General features: G+C 46.0%; 1 protein-coding gene across 1 annotated transcript in view; it reads right to left on the bottom strand.

Annotated features, from left to right (window-relative positions):
* The window catches only part of KCNN1 (potassium calcium-activated channel subfamily N member 1), a 391,559-nt gene that overhangs the window by 8,417 nt on the left and 359,285 nt on the right, over positions 1 to 23,857 (bottom strand). Inside the window, exon 8 of the mRNA XM_078669137.1 lies at positions 5,315 to 5,384. Within this exon, the coding sequence (XP_078525263.1) occupies positions 5,315 to 5,384 (70 nt within the window). The remainder of the gene's footprint in view (positions 1 to 5,314; positions 5,385 to 23,857) is intronic.

Genomic DNA, 23,857 nt, shown 5'->3' with positions numbered 1-23,857 from the left:
TCTGCGCGTTGGAATTTCCAAGGCGGCACTCGCTTGGAGACGCTTTTCGCCGCGGGTGGAGCTGCGGTCTGTTGTACGCCTTTCCACCTATACCACTTCTGCCCAGAGTGCTGAAGAAGATCAGGCAAGACTGGGCCCTAGTCATCCTTGTGGCTCCAGGCTGGGCACGAAGATACTGGTATCCCGAGCTACTCGGCATGTCAGTCGATCCCCCGATTCGTCTGCCTCTTCAGGAGGACCTTCTGTCACAGCAACAGGGGACGGTTCTCCACCCGAACCTGTCCAGTCTCCACCTCCATGCGTGGAGATTGAGCGGCGACAGTTGAGGTCATTTGACTTGCCTCCTGAAGTCTGTGATGTGATTCTGGCAGCCAGGCGTCCCTCCACAAAAACGGTATACACCTGCAGGTGGAACAATTTTGTGGCATGGTGCACAGCAAAGGTTGTGGATCCACTCTCTGCCCCCCTTTCAGAGGTTCTCCTCTTCCTTCTGACTCTTGCCCAGCAGGGCTCTGCTCTGGGCACTCTCAAGGGCTACCTCTCGGCCATTTCAGCCTTCTTAAGGCTTCCTGATCAGCCTTCTCTTTTCAAGTCCCCTATTGTAAATAGATTCTTGAAAGGCATCACACACATGTTTCCTCCTGTTCCCTTCGTGGTGCCTCAGTGGTATTTGAATCTTGTTCTGATTTATCTGATGTGCGCTCCCTTTGAGCCGCTTCATAACTGTCCTCTTCGTCTTCTGGCTCTTAAAACTGCATTCCTGGTTGCCATCACCTCTGCCAGGAGAGTGAGTGAGCTCCAGGCTCTATCTTCAAAACCTCCTTTCCTCTCTGTCCATCCGGACAAAGTTGTTCTGAGGACTCGTCCTTCCTTCCTGCCCAAGGTTGTCACAGCCATTCACATCGGGCAGTACATCACCTTGCCCACCTTCTTTCCGCCTCTGCATCCTTCGAAGGAGGAAGAAAGGCTACACCGTCTGGACCCAAAATGTGCGCTCTCCTTCTATCTATATTGCACACACCAGTTCCGGGTGGACGACCAGCTCTTTGTTGGTTACGTGGGCACTAAGAAGGGACGGGCGGTGTACAAGCGGACCATCTGTCGGTGGGTCGTCTTGTGCATCAAGGTTTGCTACTCCTTGGCGAAAAAGGAGCCTCCTGTTGGGCTGTGCGCCCATTCCACTTGGGCCACGGCGGCTACTACTGCCCTGGGTTGGGGAGTCCCCTTGCAGGACATCTGTCAGGCAGCTACGTGGGCCTCGCTGCACACGTTTGCTAGGCACTACTGCTTGGACAGCCAAGTCCGGAGGGATGGCTTTTTTGGCCGTTCTGTTCTCCAGGACTTTCTGGTGTGATCTTGGTTCGCAGACCCACCACCGGGGTTGGTATTGCTGGGGTATCTATTCCAAGATAAGGAATCTAACACTAACGTGTTTCTTTCAGATGCACAAGTTACTTACCTACGGTAACGATATATCTGTAAGAAACATTAGTTAGTGTTAGATTCCTTACCGCCCCATCCATCCTCCCCGTTCTGCGAACTGATATCTAGGGTTGAGGACATCCCTTTCAGGGCCCTAGTTTCATGGCACTAGTGTCGGTTTCTATCATGGCTCTGCGTTACTGGCGCGGAAAGCTATGTACAGAACTGATTCAGCGTGCGAGGGCGGCGTCTAAGTACTCCGACGACGTCATCCAGGCAATCAAGACGCCGACGACGGACGCGGAGCCGCAGACAACGCCTAGCGACGCGCAGGGGTTCTGCTGACGAAAACTTTTCGGATCCAGTCTGACGCCTGGGGATATTCTAAGGTAAGCAATCTAACACTAACTAATGTTTCTTACAGATATATTGTTACCGAAGGTAAGTAACGTGTGCGTTGTGCACAAACCTCATATCTGCAACTGATATTTCTGACGGTGTCCATGCCACTGCAGAGTTTGAGGTGTTTTTTTCAGAATTCTTATCAACTGAATATGCCCTGAAATGGTTAGAAAACGTGTTATTTTGTTTATATTAATAACTCCTTTGTAGTAAAAGGGTACTGTATCGATCCTATTAAGACTATTTAATTGTTTAGTCGCAGGCAGATTAAGTGATTTGCCCCGAGTTGCACAGCAATCATGAACACGAATGTTCTCTTTCTTGCTAAACCAACCCTGCCAAGTACCACACATCAGGATTAGACTAACGCTTCACTGCACTAAAATTCATTAGTCAAGCATTCTGCTTCCTGACCCACTGCAAGGATCTTATGAGGCTCCAAAAGCAGCCCCATGCATGGCACTGTGTCTGTGCATTGCATTGCTTGGCTGCCTGTCTGGCAATTTAGCCTGCCGGCCACATCTACTCTCTCAGGCAGCCGGGCCGGACGAAGCAGGCTTCGGGATCATCCGGCGCAGGCGGGGCAGGAAAGTTGTGAGCCTTATTCCATTCTGTTACAGGACGCAGCAGGCAGGACCAGATTTTTTTTCGCATCCTGACTTTACAAATCCCAAGAACACCTCACAGTCTTGCAAACATGCCAACATTTTAGGACAGGGACGTTGGAGATTTAAAATAAACAAGCATTGGCATAGCCAATAGGTCTCGCCTTTGGGACCTTATAAGCATTTAGTAATGCAGCACGGCATCCTTGGTGCAACAACATCACCTGTTGCATGGTTAAACACTTAAAAGGCCCCAAATGCGAGCTCTATTGGCTATGCCAATGCTTGTTGTTTTTTGCGTCGCTGTGCCTCCTACACCAGGCACAATTCCTGTTGGTATCCTCCGGTGCACGCCTTAGATTTATTTAAGGGTGATGGTCTATGTTTATAATTAAATCACCTTGTTTTGGTCACTCGTAGCTCTTTGACATTTCACTTGCTGAACATTCCACACAGTAAGTGTGTGAGTAGCACGAGAGTTGTGACTGTGTTAGGTCGTTGTTAGGTATTAGACATTGGCAATATTCCATGCTAATGAAAACATTTATACTTCAAATAATTCCTAGGTATCTGTTGTTCCCTTTCTACTTATAATCACCCGGGTTGCCGCTTGAGGAATACATGGTGGCTTTATCATTTCTTAGTAAATGTTGTCTTCCTGAGCAGTCCTAGGGCGCCATTGGTAGCAGAATGAATTAATGAACTGGAATAGGGTCTTTTGCTTAATACTCATAGAACATTTCTAATGCTGCCACCATTAGAGTGGATGAAAATGGTAAGGTATACAACCTTTACAACGAAACTTTTACAAAGAACTACCATTACAACCCAACTTTTACAACGCAAACCATTACAACGCATAGCGCTGGGGGGCGCTCTAGGATAGGTAATAGTTTAATTTACTATCCAACACCTTCCCTACTATCCACGGGGACTGGAGTTGGAATAGTAAATTAAACTATTCACTATCCAGCGCCTAAAAGCATTATGCGTTGTAATGGTATGCGTTGTAAAACTTGCGATGTAAAGGTAGGCGTTGTAAAAGTATGCGTTGTAACGTCATACATCCAATGGTAATATTGCTAGTGGTTTTAGAGTGAAGCAATGAGTCCACAGGTAGGCAGGTTGGTTTTTCACTACCCCATCTGCTGTGAGCTGACACAGGCCCGGCTTATGCAGCGCCTACTTTACAAGGTGGAATCAAAGGGGCATGCCACCTGGAGTTCTTTGGTCACCGAAGCCAAGTATTGGGGCAAGGGTGCCCTGCCTGTGGCTCAGAGGCAAGCTGCCTTTCTGAAACATGAGCCTGTGAAGTACTAAAAGTTGAAGGGTGGTGTATCTTTTTAACTCTTGCTCCAGTGGGCTCTCGACTGGTGTTGTCAATGCCTACCAGTGACGGGTTACTAGGTGACCCTGCTGCACAGGTGTGTGTGTGCCACATCTCTTTGGGTATCTCTGTGGCACCAATGTGTGTCTCTTATTGCAAGGAACAGGGCAGTGACCGATTGCAAGAGATAGAGGGGTGTTTCTGCATCCTTCATTATCAGGTGCAAACAAGACTAATTTGCATATGGTTGCCCCTTGCCTGAAGTTTGCACAATCAAGCTACATTGATATAGAGGGATGAAACCAGATGCATTACAAGTGCTTCAAACTGATTCCAGCATTTTCATTCATCAATATTATACTTGCTAAGTGAGTCCCTCCGTGTGACGCGGGTGGACCCAGGGTCCTGAGCACTGGGACTCTACTACTTGAGCCCAATAAGCTCACAACACCTCGGAGGTTGTTGCACGCCTGTGAAGAAGGAGTGTGGTCATGCCGTTTGGTTGGGTTTCCTTTTAATGATGGAGCCAACGCTCATTCTGCATATGGCTGGTCCATTTCTAAACTTGTGCGGTTTGGCGACAAACTACTAAATTACCTATGCAAAGAGTAATTACTGGTGATTCCGACTGTTTCAAGCATGTCTGTTTGTTGCTTTTCTACTTCCTAAATGTCACCCTAATTATCACGGCTAGGCCTGCTGTGGGTCCAAAGCTCACTGTGATGTAGGCACCCTTGTTGCTCAGACCAATGGGCCAAAACCCTTTTAAAGCTGTGTGTACTCCCTGTTCGCATGGACATGACCTACCAGCTTGGGTTGATCTGTTCCTGATCTGCATATGCTTGGTCCCTGTCTGCAATGCCATTGAAGCATTACAAAAATGATGGTGTTAAAATCAGCAAGACCAGTTACCACGGTACGAGAGGAATTCTAGAATTTCCACTTTTCTGTTCTCGCTTCTGGATTAGAGGTTTTACAGTCCATCCACGAAGATAGCCTATGTTGACAGGACACGTCAAGTGTTTGCCCACCCCATCCAAGACTCCACCCAGTGTGGTACTCTAACTGACAACTAGATGTTGCTGCAGGCCTAGTCTCTGTCTGTTAACTTCTGGAACACAGGCAATGGCAAGTCACTATAAGGTGTTACGGAGGGAGAACAGCGTTTACAACGCAACTTTTACAACGCAGTACCTTTACCACGCAACTTTTACAACGCAAGTCATTACAACGACTTGCGCTGGGGGGCGCTCTAGGATAGGGAATAGGTAATTTACTATCCAAAACCTTCCCTACTGTCCACGGGGACTGGAGTGGGAATAGTAAATTAAACTATTCACTATCCAGCGCCCCCCAATGCAAGTCGTTGTAACGACTTGCGTTGTGAAAGTTGCGTTGTAAAGGCATGCGTTGTAAAAGCATGCGTGGTAATGACATCCATCAATTACGGAGGTAAAATCCTATTCCCTTCTGTGTGGGACTGAGGGCGTTAGTGCAGCCAGCTGCAGGGAGCAGCAGCATGACACGTGCTGCTCATGCCCTGTTGTGCTACGCTCACCTTTGCTAAGTCCACCATGGTGTTGGCCTGGTCGTTGAGCTTCCTCTGCTCCATCTTCACGCTGCGCAGTCTGGAGGTGAGAGAAGACATGGGCGGTTAGAGGCCATCCAAGCAGAGGCCGTGCCAGGCACAACAGAGCACACATGCAAAACAGTCCGGAAAACAAAACCGAAACCAATCAAGACAAACAGAAAGAAAAGAAAGGCACGCTCAACTCATCCAGATGTCATAGTCTTGCAGAAAAGGAAAACCAAACCAAAAAAAACATGCAGTTTTATCCAAGGCAAACCCCCTTACATTGCTGCTATCCACCCCTTCCCGAATGTGCTTTTCCGAGTACCCGGTGTCTAGCTCCTCGACACCTCACAAAGGCATGCTCCTGCTCATTCTCAGTTTGCGCCACTGCCCTAAAAGTGCCCCAACATCTGCTTAAGACGCATTCCTTGTAGGCAGGTGTATTCTGACTGTGTCTTTAGCACATATACTCTTAATTTTGTTTCTTTAAAGATGTGATCTTTTTAGTTCAATTGCATTTTGTTTATTTATTTTTGTTTACAATCATTGTGCCTGTAACTTGCATGAAGATACTAATGATGCAAACTGAAGGTTTTAATCCTGTGTTCAGGGAGTGGTGTCAAGGTCCTCTCTCGCTCTCTACGTCGAGCATTAAAACTGTGACATCACGCGACAAATCCGGCCCCAGCTATGCTAACACAAGATGTTTGCAGGATTTACCCCTATCCTTGTTGCAAATAGAGGCGTCATATAGGGTCATAGGGAAATTCCTTCTGTTTCAGTTCCAGGAAAGAGTAAGTATTTGATGAGGGCGACAGTGTGGTCTAGCGCCTGTGGATGGCTGATAGGGGGGAGGACTCACGGCACTAGGCACAACCCAAGCCGCTTCTCTTCGTTGTCCAGGGCTGCAGAAAATGAAAACCCTGAGGTTTGGGAAAATAACACGATTGAGAATTAGATGCACATAATTCACACGTCAGATTCCTTTTGAGAAAAGTCTAACCATTTTTGACTAATTTGTAGGTCAATGTGCTTTGGATTTTCTCACCAGCCAATGAGGAAGTTTTTTTCCCAAGCTCACCAAGACTTGAACTTAAAATAAGAGAAGTCGACCGCAGGCCACATGGTGTCTGATGGCCTGCCCCCTTTGAGAACATTTACAAGTGGTACAATGTAATGGTTTGTGTGGTCTGCATATTAAGCATTTCACAACATCTGGCTCTTGACTGGGAACTGTGAGGATAGATAAAAGCCCCAGAATGTGAGGTGTAGAAGGAAAGGCATGGATTTTGGGGAACCCCTGTTGGACGCCAGATTCTCCTAGGTCCACAATACAAACCCCAATAATTTGAGAAAGCATGTTCCACACAATTCAGCATCTATCTGAGCTGGAACACGGCTCTCTGGTTGTGTGGTGTCCGAGCTCCTTCCTGGATTTTCCATGGTCACACTTTGCTGCCCTTAGGTGACCATTAGATGTCTGAGGGAGAAACAGGGCTACAAAGAATAAGTGTGACTTCCCACTACATGCTGACCGTGTAGGTGCGGTGCCTTACTGACGGTGAGTGGCTCCCAATGGAAGGATAAACTTGCTGAATTCAGAAATTGTTCTCTTTTATGATTATAAAAAGCTGGTCCTTTGAGCTGCATATTTACATCAAACCCCAGAAAAATACCCAAAATCTGTATCAGCAAATCAGTATGAAAAATTCATAAAGGTATACAGATGTGAACTGTTTATTCCCCTATTAAACAAGAATTAAGGTGATCTCCATGACAGCAGATTGTTTTCTCGTGGTAGTGCTAATCTCTGAAAGAAGACTTTTTTGCATCATTCCTTTTGCAAAAACCCACCAAACCAATGACCTTGGTGTGTGCCAATAGATCAAACGGCATTGCGAATGGACCTTGCCAACCTATTGGTGGCACAATGCCACCTCTTCCAGTGGAGAGGGAAAGTGAGACTGCCATGGAAGTTGAAAGAAGGAGGACTGGTAATGAGCTGAATGTGGGGATGCGGGTAGCCTTCAGGTAGCAACAGTGTAGATGCTAACCACGCAAGCTTCCCTCTACGTCCCCTAGCACACCCCTTTCCTCTTCCATTTTTAAATGAGCCTCTGTGGTCTAAGGGACTCGCTCTAGCCGGTGTTCATAGGACTTGATAGGACATGGGAAGGCCGTGTTCGAAAAGTCTAGTTTTGACAACCTTACACTAGCGTTGCTCCCCGGCCTCCTCCACCACCGCATTGATTTCCTGCTCTCACTCTGAGGTGTTGTCAGGATCCAAGCCCCACCTTCAATGCCCTCTGTGCTTGAACAATAATTTGGAGAGGAACACCAGTCACAATTCCCATCCCTCCTTGCCATTTCTTCCACTTGTGTTATGCTTAGATCCCACCTCCCTTGTCTCCTCCCTCTAGTCTAATCTACACTCTTTCTTTGTTCGTGCAGCACAATTTCATGCAATGGTCGGAGCAGAAAGCAGCCAGGTGCACGTGTCACAATGGATCATACATGATGAATGTCATTGCATTGCCTTTACTCTCTTCCCCACACGGGTGGATGGTTGATGTCGTTCGCAGGGTTACACTACACCAGACCCCGACAGATATAGCCAGTTTCACTCCCTTCTTAAATGTCACGTTTGTTGTGAAACTCATGGTTTGAACATTCACAAAGCCGAGTAAGCATTTCTTGGAGGTCCAGGGCCTCCTCCACCTCTTCAAGGCTGAACTTTGGCAGCCTGCGATGAGCAGCTGGCCTTGGTGTCTCTTTGATGACACATATCCGGTTTATGATGTTGTTGTCTCTGAGCTAGTGATGTTTGAGCTTCTGGTCACTCATGATACTACATTTAAATACAAACTTCTCAAGCTGCCTGCACAGGATTGGCTACATTGTGCAGTCATTAGCAGGAGGAGAACAGTCAGTCTCGTCCTGCAAGGGGCGCGGAGATGCCTCCAGGAACAATTGTCGCATCAGATGAAAATTAAAGGGCTCAACATATCTGGTTTGAACAGAAGTGGCGAATCTCGGGGGAGTCATAAGGCAGTCTTTAACCCCTTCCGCTCTCATGACGAGCTCAGCTAGTCATGTAAGGCGGCTTTTTCAAAACCGCCGCGCACAGCGGGAAAACCGCTAGCACGCATACGGTTAAACTTTTGCATACTTGTGTAAATGGCTACATTGCATAACTCTCCCTCGCTCCGTCCATGACAAATTTCTGCTTGCCAATCTTAGTGGTTTCAAAGTAGTAACCCGGGAATGACTTAGGTTAATGCTAACTTGATACTCAAGACTTTCTCAGTTCCAGGGACAGACTTTCTTCTTTACCTTTAGAAAGCGCCATGTCTGAAGATGATAGATGATTTCTTCCCTGCATGACAAATAATAGACTCTTCTGGACTGAGTAAATATGTAAATCTATGTGACTCTGTGTGAATCGATAAAGATGTGGATCTGGGGAAGCATACATGTGCTCTTAATGTGTGATTTTTCCGGTCATTATCAAGAAGATTCAGGTGGGACAAACATTTCGCCATTGGGTTCTCGAGTCAAGTCTACATCCATTCTCCACATAGTCCTCTTTCTATTGAGATCAAGGTCTGCAGAAACATTTACTTAAACTTTAAATTTTCAACGAGAGCGCAACTACGTTTTCCTATATCCTTCACTGTTTCTTTAAAATTACCTGTGATAAATTTCTGTGCTGAGTTTGTAAATTATGTGGAGCTTTGCCATGTTGAATGCCTCTTTGCCTTCATATAGTGCGTTTTATGATGAAAGGTGACGGGCGGTATTTAAAAGTCCCTTTCAGTACTTAGTAATTTGTAATGTTACTGAAGTGAGTGTAACTCTGGTGAGGAGAACAAGGCCACAAACTGGAGGAACTTGGACTGTGCTTTCTAGGATGGTGGAGAGAAGTGGTTGTACTCAGTGGAAGGGCTGCTGGTCCTTAGTGATATCAAGTGTCTAATTCCACCATTTGGACACCTTGAACTCATTCTGTCTGCTTTCATGCTGCAGCCTGAAATGGAGAGTGTGGACCAACAGAGCTTGCTGCTGAAAGAGCAGCCCTAGTCATTCCAAGCTTTGATGTTTGGTAAGAAATTCAGTAACACCTGACCACGCAAGGAAGTGAACATTTGGGATCTGGTCCAACTTTGTTTCTTGGAGATGTTAGATTGCAAAGCTTCAGCTTTCCTAATGTCTTAATTAGAATTCCTGATAATAAGAGATAATCCTGATTGCTGATCCATTATTTCAAATCACCAGTCAGAATAAAAGCACGAATGTGCCTGTAGGCACTCCCAAGTTTTCATATTTGGACATCGTGGCCCTTAATTATTGTCTCACCTCTGAGATCCATGGACTTCAGCAACATAACAAAGTTCTACAAAGATAGGTTTGACGAATGCGGACTTGATTTGTCAAGCTAACTGCAGCGGTAAGACAACTCCATTATTGCCTGTGCAGTGCTGCCATTTGCATAATAATGAGATGTGATTGCATGCATTTAAAATGACTTTCAAGACATAGGTGAAAGTAAAATACAACAAACAAAATTAAAAAAAAAAAAAATCTTTTCAGGATCAAATCTTTAACCTGCGAGTCATGCTTTTTGGGGTCTTTTTGTGAATGTGGTGATATCTTCAAAACTGGCAAGCTTTGTTTCTCAGTTGTATTTAATGAACTGGCTTCAGAAACACTACTTTCTCTGTAGTGGCAGGATGGTAGTGGTAGGGCAAATATCATCACTTTTCTGATGTCAATGGCTCATGATCCTATTTTCACTGAAGAAAGAATTTGTCTTCTCTCAATAGTCTAAAATCTAGAAATATCTGTGAACCGATCGTGCCTTTAAAAATGTTATTTTGACTAGACACAGGATGGAGCCAGGAAATACACTTGCACACATTCTGGTTTCTGTGTAGCAGAGTTTTGGTTTTTGAAGGCAAATAAAAGGTACTCTAAATTGTAATTTTTGTTTTAGTGTCTCTGATGTAAAACCTCATAACAAAAAGTCTAGGAGCACCAGCACTCTGAAGAGATAGGGGGTTTGTGCATGTCTATCATTAGTCAAGACAGTAGGAATAATTGATAATTGCGATGCAGTGATAAACAATTGATCTAATCTAGGGTTTCTCTAAACCATATGTGATGCTGGCAAAAACTTTCATAGATTCATACCTGGGGCTAAATCTACAAAATAAGTTATAACCAACTTAGTTAGATAGGAAATGGGAGAAGTGGGTGTCTTGACACTGCTGGTAGTTGGCTTACATGAGTAAAATGCTGAAAAGGCATAGTGTAATTAACTTTAATTTTCTATTTAACAAAGTTAACTTATTATATCTAGAGTACTTCCACAAATAGAGGCTCCTTGTCAGTCTGCTTTTGTGTTATCCTTTAAATCCCACTTCTGACACCAAGTTTTTTTTTTAATCATTTACTACGGCATAAGCCCAATACATTGAATTGAAATAAATCAAGGCTATAAGGTGTCCCTGAACGTGGAGTTAGTCTGGCAACCTTAGGTTTCCATCATCTGTAGAATCCTTATGCACGTTTTGATGCTAATCCATTCACTTATACAGTTTCCGTCTAGTCATCGACTCGATCTTTTCCAGATCCACGAGTGATCTCATTTCCGTGGCGATTCAAGCCAAGCCTCACTTTGGTGCTCTACACCTTCCTAACTCAGAGAGTGATTTTGGTCACCAACCCATCGATCGAATAAATGAATGAATAAGTGAGGATGCTTCATAAAAAATATCGAGCATCTGATACGGAGCAGTGCCAGCAGCAACAGTCTAACTATTCACATCTTCTCAATACAACACTAAACAAAGTTGATTTCTGTCTGGTGATGTCCCTTTGGGAATCTTGCCCTCCCTGTCGTCCTTCTGTATATAACAGCAGAGTAGTAACCCAATCCATGGGATCGGTAGCCCGCTGCCAAACCCCAGAATTAGACTAACTGTTGGGTAAGACTTACCAGATGTCCATTCTTAGGAAACAATGATCAAATGCACACATTTAGATCACACCCTAGTCTGCAAGCAAACTTTACAAATTGCTATAACTACACACCCATGGAATTTGACTTAGACAGCTACACCTGAGGCCGTATGAAAGATAGTGCCCTGAGGGCACAGTGGGCATGTGCGCCTGCTTTGTTTGTTCCCCGAGGCGCTATGGCAGAGCATTCATCATAATAAGGCGCACTGTCCCTGTTCGCATCAGGATCACCTCTTTGAAGGTGTCGTGTGGCGTAAACAAGGACAGTGCAGCCCATCAGTAATACAGGCCCTGGTGTATAATTTACCTTGACAGATCTAGCTAACAAAGTACCCCAATTGAACCCTTGCTCTTCACTCCAAGCATCAGTGTCTGATTCTGGTAGAAATAAAATGTAAAGCACCTTCTCTGTCTCTTCCGGGAGAATAAGGCAGCTACCAAGCGAATGACATCTTCCCTACCAGTGTCGTGGTGGCTTCTTTGGTTAGAAGGTTGAGTCTCAGAGAGAAGTTTCCGGAATCTGGACCTCTGTCGCGAAATGCGCAAGTGCCTTTGTACTTCAGTGACCCCTAGAGGATCGTCGAAGTATGGCCATAACTAAAATCCTAGAGAGGGGAGGGCGCAGAAAAACTCTGCTGTCACATTTGCACCTACCGCTTTTTCTTACTATGGCACTGACTGAACTCTCAGAGAGGGGTGTCGAACAGGCCCTGGTTTAGCACTGGTGCCTAGTGCCCAGTAGGAGTATTTGGTTAACTCCCAGATCATTAATTTTTTGCAAGATGCCCCTCTTTACTAAAGGGGCAGCACATCACAGTGGTGCCATGAACCTCAGCTATGTGAGGAAGTTGTCATACTCTGGCAGAGCACTGCTACCCAATGGCTGTGCAGTGTATGGCAGTGACTACATTTCTACATGGTTTGGTAGTCAAGAACTCATCCAGTGGGGGTGGAAATGGAGCCAGTGTAGTTATCTCTCTCCAGTATTTAACTAACTGAGGCTTTTCACCAGCACATACAACAAACCAACTCCCCTCGAGGTGCAGGAAGAGAGAAGAGACTGCGTAGTAGTGATTGCCGTCACAATGAGAGATCCTTAGCGCATCAAGTGCCACAAGGTAACAATGCTTTCCAATCCAAACGGTGTCAGGCATTCAGGCCTAGTCTGGACAAGGAAATATTATCAGGCGAGCAAATACATTGGTAATGGAAGAACAATCAAGAGGAGAGCAAGACACATATGGACGAAACGCGCCAGAAAGCGGCACATCTTTTGCAAATGACTCGGTGAGAGAGCGGCCAAAGTGCAGCCCGCGCCTCATATCGACAAAATAAAATATATATTAAAACATAAATAACAAATAAACCAAAACAAAGCCACCTCCAGTGGGGGAGGGGACAACACACAATGAAACAGCAAACATGGATCAAAGTCTGAAGCCTTGCAAAAGTTGGCGCTTGCGCGAAAGCGCGTCAGCTACAAATTCAAACAAGGTTCCGTTCACCATGCAAGTCGGTCACTCACAAACCGGCAGGCAGTCCGACACACGAGGACTTACTTCTGAGCTCTGGGGAGGGGGTGGTTAGGCAAAAGCAGAGACAAAACACAACGCAGATTTTTAATAACACGACAGACAGCATGAACCGAAACAAAAAATAGAACTGCCCGCCCCGCCCCGTTCCCACCAACCCAACCCCAACCACAAGGAGGTTTGGTCACTGGTTGTACTTCAAACAGACGATTAAAGCTGCAGATCGAAGACCACCTGAACCCAAAGCAACCAACTCAAGGTAACAGTGGCCCCAAATCCTGTGGTAATGATAGGGCCTTTGGAGAATGAGAGGTGCATTCTGAGAGGAGATGTGTTAATAAAGGTTTAATAGTCATTTTCTTTTCACTCCCTGAGGTCAAGGTAGGCCGAAGGGATGAGTAATGGAAAAGCTCAGAGGACTTTCCGCCTTAGTAGCTCTTCATATAGGAGTTGCCGTTGTCCTACAATCTCCGATTGGGTGATAGGAAAGTTTTATCAGCTCCCAGTGCATAGGGGAGTGGGAGGTCCGGTGGTGTAACAAGCAAAGTCAGCCATTTACAGATTTTTTTGTTTTCTTTTCAGCCAATGAAAACGCCCCTTTCCCTTAACTATTGTGGTCACTAATGCCGATTGGTTACTCTATCAGTCAGGGCACGCTTGTTGTTTCTGCAAAGATGTCCTAAGGAGTCATTGGATTCTCTGTGGGAATATATTGGGGTTTCATTGTTTTTTTTCTTTCAAAGCACTGTGCCGTTGTCTCTGAAGCGTTTAGGTTGTTCAAGTGAGTTCGCTCTACTGATCACCAACTCTTCCCTATTCACTACAAAGCCTGTAACTCCGAGGACCACATTAGCACTCCTGTTAGAAGTCTATTCTCTTGAACCAAGCTACGAGTAGAATCAATAATAACGCCCTTCGTGGGCAGGCTCTAGGGAATGGTGGGTAGTGAGATCATTTGGCACCGGTGGACAGTGTGAGAAGCTGACACTGCTGGGCAGTGAGATAATCTGGCACCGGCAGATTTATTTTATTTAATGCGATTTTATATACCGCGAATCTTAACCGAAGGTGTCAGAGCGCTTTACATAAGAACCAGTTGCAAAACATAAGGATTTAGGATTGCATGCGTTACATAAAAGATACACACAGAAAAAAATTGCAAATGTACAAGATGTAAAGTCTCACAAAGAAGAGACTGGTGATGATAGTGATCTCTATATACATAGGGAAGGGATACGAATGGATATGCTCTAGGAGTCACATAGGAATGGTAGAGAGTACAGAGGTCTACTGCATATACTAGTGATTAGAGTTATCTCTATATACAGAGGGAAGGGATACACATGGATATACTCTAAGAGTCACATAGGAATGGCAGAGAGTACAAAGGTCTACTGCATATACTAGTGATTAGAGTTATCTCTATAAACATAGGGAAGGGATATGAATGGATATACTCTAAGAGTCACATAGGAATGGTAGAGAGTACAAAGTCTGGGAGCTGTGGGCAGTGTAACAAGCTGACATTGGTTGGCAGTGAGATAATCTAGCACCTATGGACAGTGTGAGAAGCTGACACTGGCAGGCACTGAGATAATGTGGCACTGGTGGCCAGTGTGAGGAGCTGACACTGGTGGGCAGTGAGAGAAAGAATCTAGCACCTGTAGACAGTGTGAGAAGCTGACACTGGCAGGCAGTGAGATAATGTGGCACTGGTGGGCAGTGTGAGCAGCTGACACTGGTGGGCAGTGAGTTAATCCGGCACTGGTTGATAGTGTGAGAAGTTGAAACTGGCATGCAGTGATGGGTAGCTAGCCAATCTGGCACTTGTGGGTAGTGAGCTAACTGGCACTGGAGCACAGTGTGAGAAGCTGACACTGGTGGGCAGCGTCATGATCTTGCACATCTACGTAGTGTGAGAAGTTGATTCTGCAGTGCTGCACGAGAATCTTCCAATGGTGGCCATTGTGAGCAGCTGGTACTGATGCATTATGTGAGAAACTGGCACTGATGAGCAGTGCAAAAACCTGCAGTGCTATCCAGGGGACAGTTTGCACTGGTGAGCACAGTAAGAAGTTGGCATAGTGGGTAATATTTGTAGTTGGCACTTGCTTGCAGTGAGTGAAGCTTGAGGTGGCAGGCAGTGTGAATAGTTCTCCCTAGTGGGCAGTGTTAGATTCTTGCCCAGGTGTGAAACTTGAGATGATGGCACGGGTGGGCAGTGTGAGAAGCTTCCTCTGGTGGACTCTGTAAGAAGTTCACGTTAGTGGGCACTGTGAGAAGCTCACAGTGAGGAGCAGTGAGAGCAGCTGGCAGCAGTGGGCAGTGTGAGAATCTCACAGTGGTGGGCAGTGTAAAGAAGATCGCCATGGTGGGTCATGTGAGGAACTCACAGTGGTGGGCAGTGAGAGAAGATCGCCATGGTGGGCCGTGTGAGGAACTCACAGTGGTGGGCAGTGAGAGAAGATCGCCATGGTGGGCCGCGTGAGAAACTCACAGTGGTGGGCAGTGAGAGAATATCGCCATGGTGGGCCGTGTGAGGAACTCACAGTGGTGGGCAGTGAGAGAAGATCGCCATGGTGGGCCGCGTGAGAAACTCACAGTGGTGGGCAGTGAGAGAAGATCACCATGGTGGGCTGTATGAGGAACTCACAGTGGTGGGCAGTGAGAGAAGATCACCATGGTGGGCCGTGTGAGGAACTCACAGTGGGACGCAGTGAGAGAAGACCACCAAGGTTGGCCGTGTGAGGAACTCACAGTGGTGGGCGGTGAGAGAAGACCACCATGGTGGGCCTTGTGAGGAACTCACAGTGGTGGGCAGTGAGAGAAGACCACCATGGTGGGCCGCGTGAGAAACTCACAGTGGTGGGCAGTGAGAGAAGATCACCATGGTGGGCTGTGTGAGGAACTCACAGTGGTGGGCAGTGAGAGAAGATCACCATGGTGGGCCGTGTGAGGAACTCACAGTGGGACGCAGTGAGAGAAGACCACCAAGGTTGGCCGTGTGAGGAACTCACAGTGGTGGGCGGTGAGAGAAGACCACCATGGTGGGCCATGTGAGGAACTCACAGTGGTGGGCAGTGAGAGAAGACCACCATGGTGGGCCATGTGATGAACTCACAGTGGTGGGCGGTGAGAGAAGACCACCATGGTGGGCCTTGTGAGGAACTCACAGTGGTGGGCAGTGAGAGAAGACCACCATGGTGGGCCGTGTGATGAACTCACAGTGGTGGGCAGTGAAAGAAGACCACCATGGTGGGCCGTATGAGGAACTCACAGTGGTGGGCAGTGAGAGACCACCATGGTGGGCCGTGTGAGGAACTCACAGTGGGGCGCAGTGAGAGAAGACCACCATGGTGGGCCGTGTGAGGAACTCACAGTGGTGGGCAGTGAGAGGGCAGTGAGAGAAGACCACCATGGTGGGCTGTGTGAGGAACTCACAGTGGTGGGCAGTGAGAGAAGACCACCATGGTGGGCCGTGTGAGGAACTCGCAGTGGTGGGCAGTGAGAGAAGACCACCATGGTGGGCCGTGTGAGGAACTCACAGTGGTGGGCAGTGAGAGAAGACCACCATGGTGGGCGTGTGAGGAACTCACAGTGGTGGGCAGTGAGAGAAGACCACCATGGTGGGCCGTGTGAGGAACTCACAGTGGTGGGCAGTGAGAGAAGACCACTATGGTGGGCGTGTGAGGAACTCACAGTGGTGGGCAGTGAGAGAAGACCACCATGGTGGGCCGTGTGAGGAACTCACAGTGGTGGGCAGTGAGAGAAGACCACCATGGTGGGCCGTGTGAGGAACTCGCAGTGGTGGGCAGTGAGAGAAGACCACCATGGTGGGCCGTGTGAGGAACTCACAGTGGTGGGCAGTGAGAGAAGACCACCATGGTGGGCGTGTGAGGAACTCACAGTGGTGGGCAGTGAGAGAAGATCGCCATGGCGGGCCGTGTGAGGAACTCACAGTGGTGGGCAGTGAGAGAAGACCACCATGGTGGGCGTGTGAGGAACTCACAGTGGTGGGCAGTGAGAGAAGACCACCATGGTGGGCGTGTGAGGAACTCACAGTGGTGGGCAGTGAGAGAAGATCGCCATGGCGGGCCGTGTGAGGAACTCACAGTGGTGGGCAGTGAGAGAAGACCACCATGGTGGGCGTGTGAGGAACTCACAGTGGTGGGCAGTGAGAGAAGATCGCCATGGTGGGACGTGTGAGGAACTCACAGTGGTGGGCGGTGAGAGAAGACAATATTCCCTCTCCTCTTGCTAGAGCATCGGTTAGAATTCACAACTAGGAGGGTGTGATTTGCGTAATTTGCTTTTATGTAATTAGGTGAACTGTAATTAAAATTACATCTAATTAGGAGTAATTATATGAATTGCAAATCCATGATTTATCAGTATATTACAGTGCAAAATATTTCATGTTAATGCTTGACACGAGGATGCATTTCACTCTAATAAATAGTGCGGGAAAAAGAATTGCGAACAACAGCCTTTTACGTTCTGTTGCTGATTGCAGCCACTTCAAAGTTTACAGTAAATGGTGCATTTACTGTAAGTTTTTTTCTGCAATTGGCAACAACTACAGGATGTGGCATAATTGGGGGAATTTCACAAAATTTGCATAACGCAAAAGATACCAGAGTAATTAAAGCTTTGCCCAGGCCTCCTCCCAGGGGAGCCCTGGCTATGGGGCACCTTGACTCCTATCACATCCCTTTCATCAACCTCCTTAACAAGCCCGTCAGCAGGCTGCAAAGACCACAAACCCAGCCATTCGATGCATTATCCTCCAAAAACACCTAACACCTGAAAGCAAGGGTCAAGGTTCAACCCCTCTGCTTTGTACCTCAAGCCTCTAGGGGATTGAAGGATTGATTCCCCGACACATACATGGCAAGAGAACGAACACCACACACTCTTTGACTCAGATGATAATACGGGAAGGGACATGTCTACACCAGTGGGCCACGGTAAACATCCTTTACAACGCAACCGTTACAACGAAGTACCTTTACCACGCAACCATTACAACGCAACTTTTACAACGACTTGCGCTTGGGGGCGCTCTAGGATAGGGAATAGTTTTAATTTACTATCCAACACCTTCCCTACTATCCACGGGGACTGGAGTTGGAATAGTAAATTAAACTATTCACTATCCAGTGCCCACCAACGCAAGTTGTTGTAACGACTTGCGTTGTAAAACTTGCGTCGTAAAGGCATGCGTTGCAATAGCATGCGTTGTAACGTCATACATCCGTGGCCCACACCACATCACATGAGATCACAGCATCTTTGTCCTTGATAGCTGCTGGGGAAATGAAATGAAGGAAGTAATAAAATGACAAGAAGCATAACAGTTACTAAAGCAGTATTGTCTTCCGTAGATAAAGTAGGGATGGCCTTGAGATGGCAGGATCGGGCACATTATTATACGGCTGAAATGACAACTCGTGTCCAATTTCAGCCTCAAAAGACAAGACACAATATTGCATTTCTTGGCACAACTTTCTTGTGGGCAATGGTTCCCTACTACAACCAGTTGAGAGTGCTTGAGGTCATCTTGACTTGAGTCTACACCCATGTGCAGAAGGTCTGAGGAGGTGTCAGTGAGAGAGCCACACCTTAGGTGGCTTCACGGTCATGTAGCTGGTGCGACAAGGTATAATGTAGCTTCTCTCCACCTCGCTGCTGCTTTTTGCTTGTCCACCACAATGTGGTGTGTTGTATTTGAGGGGATGAAAACTGCCCCTGGTCCTCCTTCAGCAGCAAGAAGAGAATTGGGAAGACTGCTGAAGAGCAGGTCGCAGGAACGACTTAGGGTCCTGAAAGCTTTAAGAAACCATATTGAGCTGTAAATATTCTGTATTAACCCCTTGCATGCTGGTGACGAACCCCAGCCATCACGCTCCGCGGTGCTCGTGTGCGGATGACGGCTGGGGTTCGTCACGGCCCCGCCCTGTTCGCTTGTTTACCGCACAGCGGCGGAAACGGGCCAGCATGGAAGGGGTTAAAGAGTAAAAGTTAGAACTCTGATCATCCTGCCCATCCACCCCTTTTACTCTTTAAAGTTCATATGTAACTAATGTTGTCGCCTGGCACTGGTCCCTATTAAATTCTTGGAATCACCTTCCCTTGAGTGCACAAAGTCAGTCAGTCAATTCTTTATTTGTATCAGTTAATTAAAACCGTTACAAAAGTGATACACACTTTTTAAAGAGCTACAAGTTAACTCATCAAAATGTATAGGTACAGTTTGCACCAAAGGATGATTTCCGCATCAATCACTTTTAACAAATGCTTGTTCTATTTATTTTGTGTTTAAAAAAATTAGTTTAAAATGCATTGAAAAATGGCTACATTTTGGAAGTCTCAAGATTGATGATGGTTACTGAGCTTAAAATTGATTAAATCAAGTTGCCCAGGGGGGCGGCCTGGCATTGGATTAACAGGCAGTACAACCAGCCAGATTGTGCATGGACATGACCAATGCTATTGACGGCCTTGAACCTTTTCCTAAAGTAACGGGCACACTAAGCGAGTTGTTTAGTTCCCATTTTCTTTGTTTAGTAGTCCGTTATAAGTTTCTGGACTTTGTACCGACGTTGCAGGGGTCCAAGACACGGATGAATGGTGTCTTTAAGTCTTTTTACATATCTCCCACAATGTGCCAGAATGGTAACGTCACACTGTGAGAAACATTCTGCCGATGCCTCTATGCGGATACGGACCCCTTATCGGAAATATTGGTCCGAGTAGGGTTCTCCTTTCTTTGATCAGAGCGGGGTAGCAGCACAGAAGGAGCAACCATGATTCTTGTTCATAGTTACATAACCATTGAAACCTCCCAAATTCAAAAAGAAAAGAACTTACAATCGTGCTTTCTCTGGTCTTGCTCCAAGAATATGGAACTCTCTTACCTCCAAGATCAGAACCCACCCATCTACTGCCTCTTTCAAAAAACATGTCAAATGGCTACTCCTGAATGACCGTCAACAGCATTAACCTGGATATTATCTCAATCTACTTCTTTCTCCGGTCTGGATTCTGTTTTTTCACGTGCTGTTTCAATTGGGTTTATGTTTCTTCTCACTTGTCCTTTTGATCCACTTTGATCTGCTGAAACCTTACAGGTCCCACTAGACTGACTGACTCCCCATGCCCCCCTTTGACATTGTGTGCCCCCTTTTGACCTTTTGGTTGTTAAATTATCTCTTTTGATCCATTTTATTTATTGTTGTACTCATACTTACACCACTTTGTACAGCGCGCTGATACCCGTATGGGTCATGGTCGCGCTTTATAAAACCTTTCAAATAAAATAAAAAGAAATAAAAGCTACAGGCACCTCCATTATCCCGGTTTGCCCATGCCAGATTAAAATCTGTTACTGGCAGGCCAAGCAGACGCATTCGCATGATCTCTCCCCGTGTTCTGCGATTGATGGCAACTGATAAGTAAGGTTGGGCTCTTACAGCCCAGTACGAAGAGTTTAAAAAGTGCAAAGTCTCCAAAGATTTTAGAGAAGCTTGATCTTGCTGAAATGAGGCTAGTTGTACAAAGTCTCTTGGCATCCGAAAAACCCATGGTCCTTGGGCAGAGAGGTCACTGGCTATGGGTTTCTGACTGTTAGCCAGCTAAAGCAGTGCTGTCGAAAAAAACGGGTAGTTTCCGATCGCTTCATGAGGTGGGGCAAATGCGAGTGCGGTGAATTGGGACGCCTCCTGGTTTACAAAGGATTTTGTACATTTGCAGCACTGTGATGGAGGCACCTTGTATCCCCTCACAACATGGAAAATTTCACTCAAACAAAGGAAAAAATAAACAAGGGAACTTTGCAGCCATTGCTAAGGGGCAGTTCTTACTGTGTGCTATTGGTTGCCGGTGGGTACCGCTGGCTCTTATTTCAGTGGACAAGGACTTTCCGCATCACTTTCTTGGTCCTGGTCTACAACTCCCTTAATTTATTGCAGCAGCAAACAACAGATGTGTCCCTCTTTTATTTCCACAAAAGACATGGAAATAGAAGAATGATGCCTAGTGCTATAGTTAAGGATCACCATTTAGGCCCTGAATAAAAGTTCGGCAGTTCATTCCGTCTTGTGCCTAATCCCTGTTTACACATGGGATGGAATAACAAGTTTGGTTTTATTTAATGCATCGGATAATCATCGGATGCTTTAAATAACCCAACATTCGTTACATTTCGGCATGTCAAAAACACCGAAATTTAACAGGGGAAATGTTTGCGGTATTTACCGCGCCATGCCGATTTTGCCATGTTAAACACCAAAATCTGTATGTTATTCCCAATAACTCGCAATAGATGCTATTTATTGCAATTGCACCCGATAAATAAAGAACACCAGGGTATTGTTTAATTTAGCAGGTGCGAAAATTAGCACGTTTATCTGTGTAATCAGACCCTTAGTGACTTGGCAGCCCTTCTTCTGTTTCAACAAACTACAATGGAAATAATAGTAGGACTGTTGTAGACACCCCCAGGTGGTGCGCATGCTGTTCTCTAGCCTAACTGATGACGACCTCAACAAGTCATGCATATCAGTGGTGATCAAGGCCTCTGGTGGTAGTGATGGTTTCAGTAAGTTAAGGTAAGCTTACCACCTTCTCATACTCACCGTCCTTATGCAGCCCCCCAGTGAAAGATTTTTTGGGACGGGACAAATAAAGCCCTTTCTAAGGAAGAAACCCTAAAACTTTCATAAACATTTCTGGCAAAAAACAAAAAACCTTTGCAAACCCTTAGATACAACATCACCGTGAAGGCCTCTTTGTCTAAATCTCTTTTGAAGATTTGTTCTTGAATCATTTAGAGATTTTAAATTTCTCCAGTATTAGGGGTGTCTTTCATAGATTCACATGCTTGAATATTCCCCGTCGTCGAAGTGGGAGTCCCACGGTAAATAAAATAGCAATAATGCTAAATATGGAATATGCTACTTACCAGTATGCATCTGTTCTTGGCATAGAGGGCTGCAGAGTGGTACATTTATGAATAGATCGCCATCTGGTGTTGGGCTCGGATGATTGCACTTTGTTTTTCTTCTGGAGAAGTCTTTGTCGTCATAGGTGACTCCTCCTCTCGGTGTTAGTGCGCATGGGCATCGGCTCCATCCTTAGATTGTTTTGCCATAGTAGGGTTAGATGGAGTAGTGTAGTGTAGTACATAAAGATATGCCCATGTAAATGTATCTAAATAAGATAATGTTGGGACAGACACAGGTTTCCGGGGAGGCAGGGAGGGCATGTACCACTCTGCAGCCCTCTATGCCAAGAACAGATGCATACTGGTAAGTAGCATATTCCGTTCGAGGCATATGGGCTGCAGATGGTACATTTATGAATAGATTGTACAGCAGTTACCTCCCTAGCGGTGGTCACCAGTGTCTGTCGCAACTGTCTGAAATAGAGTTTTTAATACAGCTTGGCCCACTCTGGCTTGTTGTGCAGCCTGTACATCAACACAGTAGTGCTTTGTGAATGTATGTGGTGTAGACCAAGTTGCTGCTCTACATATGTCATCTAGGGGAATGTTCCCTAAGAATGCCATAGATGCTCCTAGTTTTCTTGTGGAATGAGCTCTAGGAGGAACAGGTAATGTTCTCTTTGCTTTAATGTAACATATTTGTATACATCTTACAATCCATCTTGCGATGCCTGCTTTAGAGATAGGATTGCCCTTATGTGTTGGGGAAAATGCTACAAATAGTTGTTTAGTTTTCCTGAAGTCTTGTGTTCTTTCTATGTAGTACAAAATGGCTCTTTTAACATCTAGTGTATGTAGAGCCCTTTCTGCCACCGTCTGTGGCTTTGGAAAGAAGACTGGTAATTCCACTGGCTGATTGATGTGGAATGCTGAAATTACTTTAGGCAAGAACTTTGGGTTTGTTCTAAGAACCACTTTATTCTGGTGTATCTGTAGGAATGGTTCTTGTATTGTTAATGCCTGTAACTCGCTTACTCTTCTGAGTGAGGTAATGGCTATAAGGAATGCCACCTTCCATGTAAGGAATTGTATTTCGCACCTATGCATAGGTTCGAAGGGTGGCCCCATTAGTCTGGTGAGTACTACGTTGAGGTTCCAGACTGGGGAAGGTGGTAATCTTGGTGGAATGACTCTTTTAAGACCTTCCATGAATGCTTTTATCGCTGGTACTCTGAACAGTGATATGCGCTGCCTGTTTTGTAGGTATGCTGCTATAGCTGCTAGATGTACTCTGATAGATGTGTACGCTAGATTACATTGCTGTAAGCGTAACAAGTAGCAAATAATCTCCCTTGTTGATACGTCTAGAGGGTTGATATTGTTATTAGTACAGTGTATAGCAAACCTCTTCCACTTAGCTGCATAGCATGCTCTGGTGGTTGGACGTCTCGCTTGTTTAATTATTTCCATGCAATTTGGGGGGAGATCTAAGTACCCAAATTCTAGGATTTCAGGAGCCAGATCGCTAAGTTCAATTGAGTTGGATCTGGGTGCATTATTTCTCCATGGTTCTGTGTAAGGTGCATGGGTAGAATTCGTAGCTTTTGATGTGGCACTTGTGAGAGTTGTAGGAGCGTGGTGAACCACGGCTGTCTTGCCCACGTGGGTGCTACTAGTATCATGGTCATTGAATGTTGTTGCAGTTTCCTGACCACTAATGGGATTAGTGGGAGAGGGGGAAAAGCGTATGCAAATTTGTTGGACCAATTTATCCATAACGCATTGCCCTGCGACAGGTGATGTGGGTACCTGGACGCGAAGCTTTGGCATTTTGCGTTCTGATGAGTGGCAAATAGGTCTATCTCTGTTTGTCCCCATCTTTGGAAGAATGGCTGCAGTATTTGTTGGTGCAGTTCCCATTCGTGTATTTGTTCCGACTGTCTGCTTAAGATGTCTGCTATCTGGTTTTGAACTCCTGGTAGGTGTTCGGCTAACAGATAGATGTTTTGAGGAATGGCCCATCTCCAAATT

The sequence above is a fragment of the Lissotriton helveticus genome, chromosome 12 (genome assembly GCF_964261635.1).
Source record: "Lissotriton helveticus chromosome 12, aLisHel1.1, whole genome shotgun sequence".
NCBI lineage: Eukaryota > Metazoa > Chordata > Amphibia > Caudata > Salamandridae > Lissotriton > Lissotriton helveticus.
This window is presented reverse-complemented; position numbering and strand designations above follow the sequence as displayed.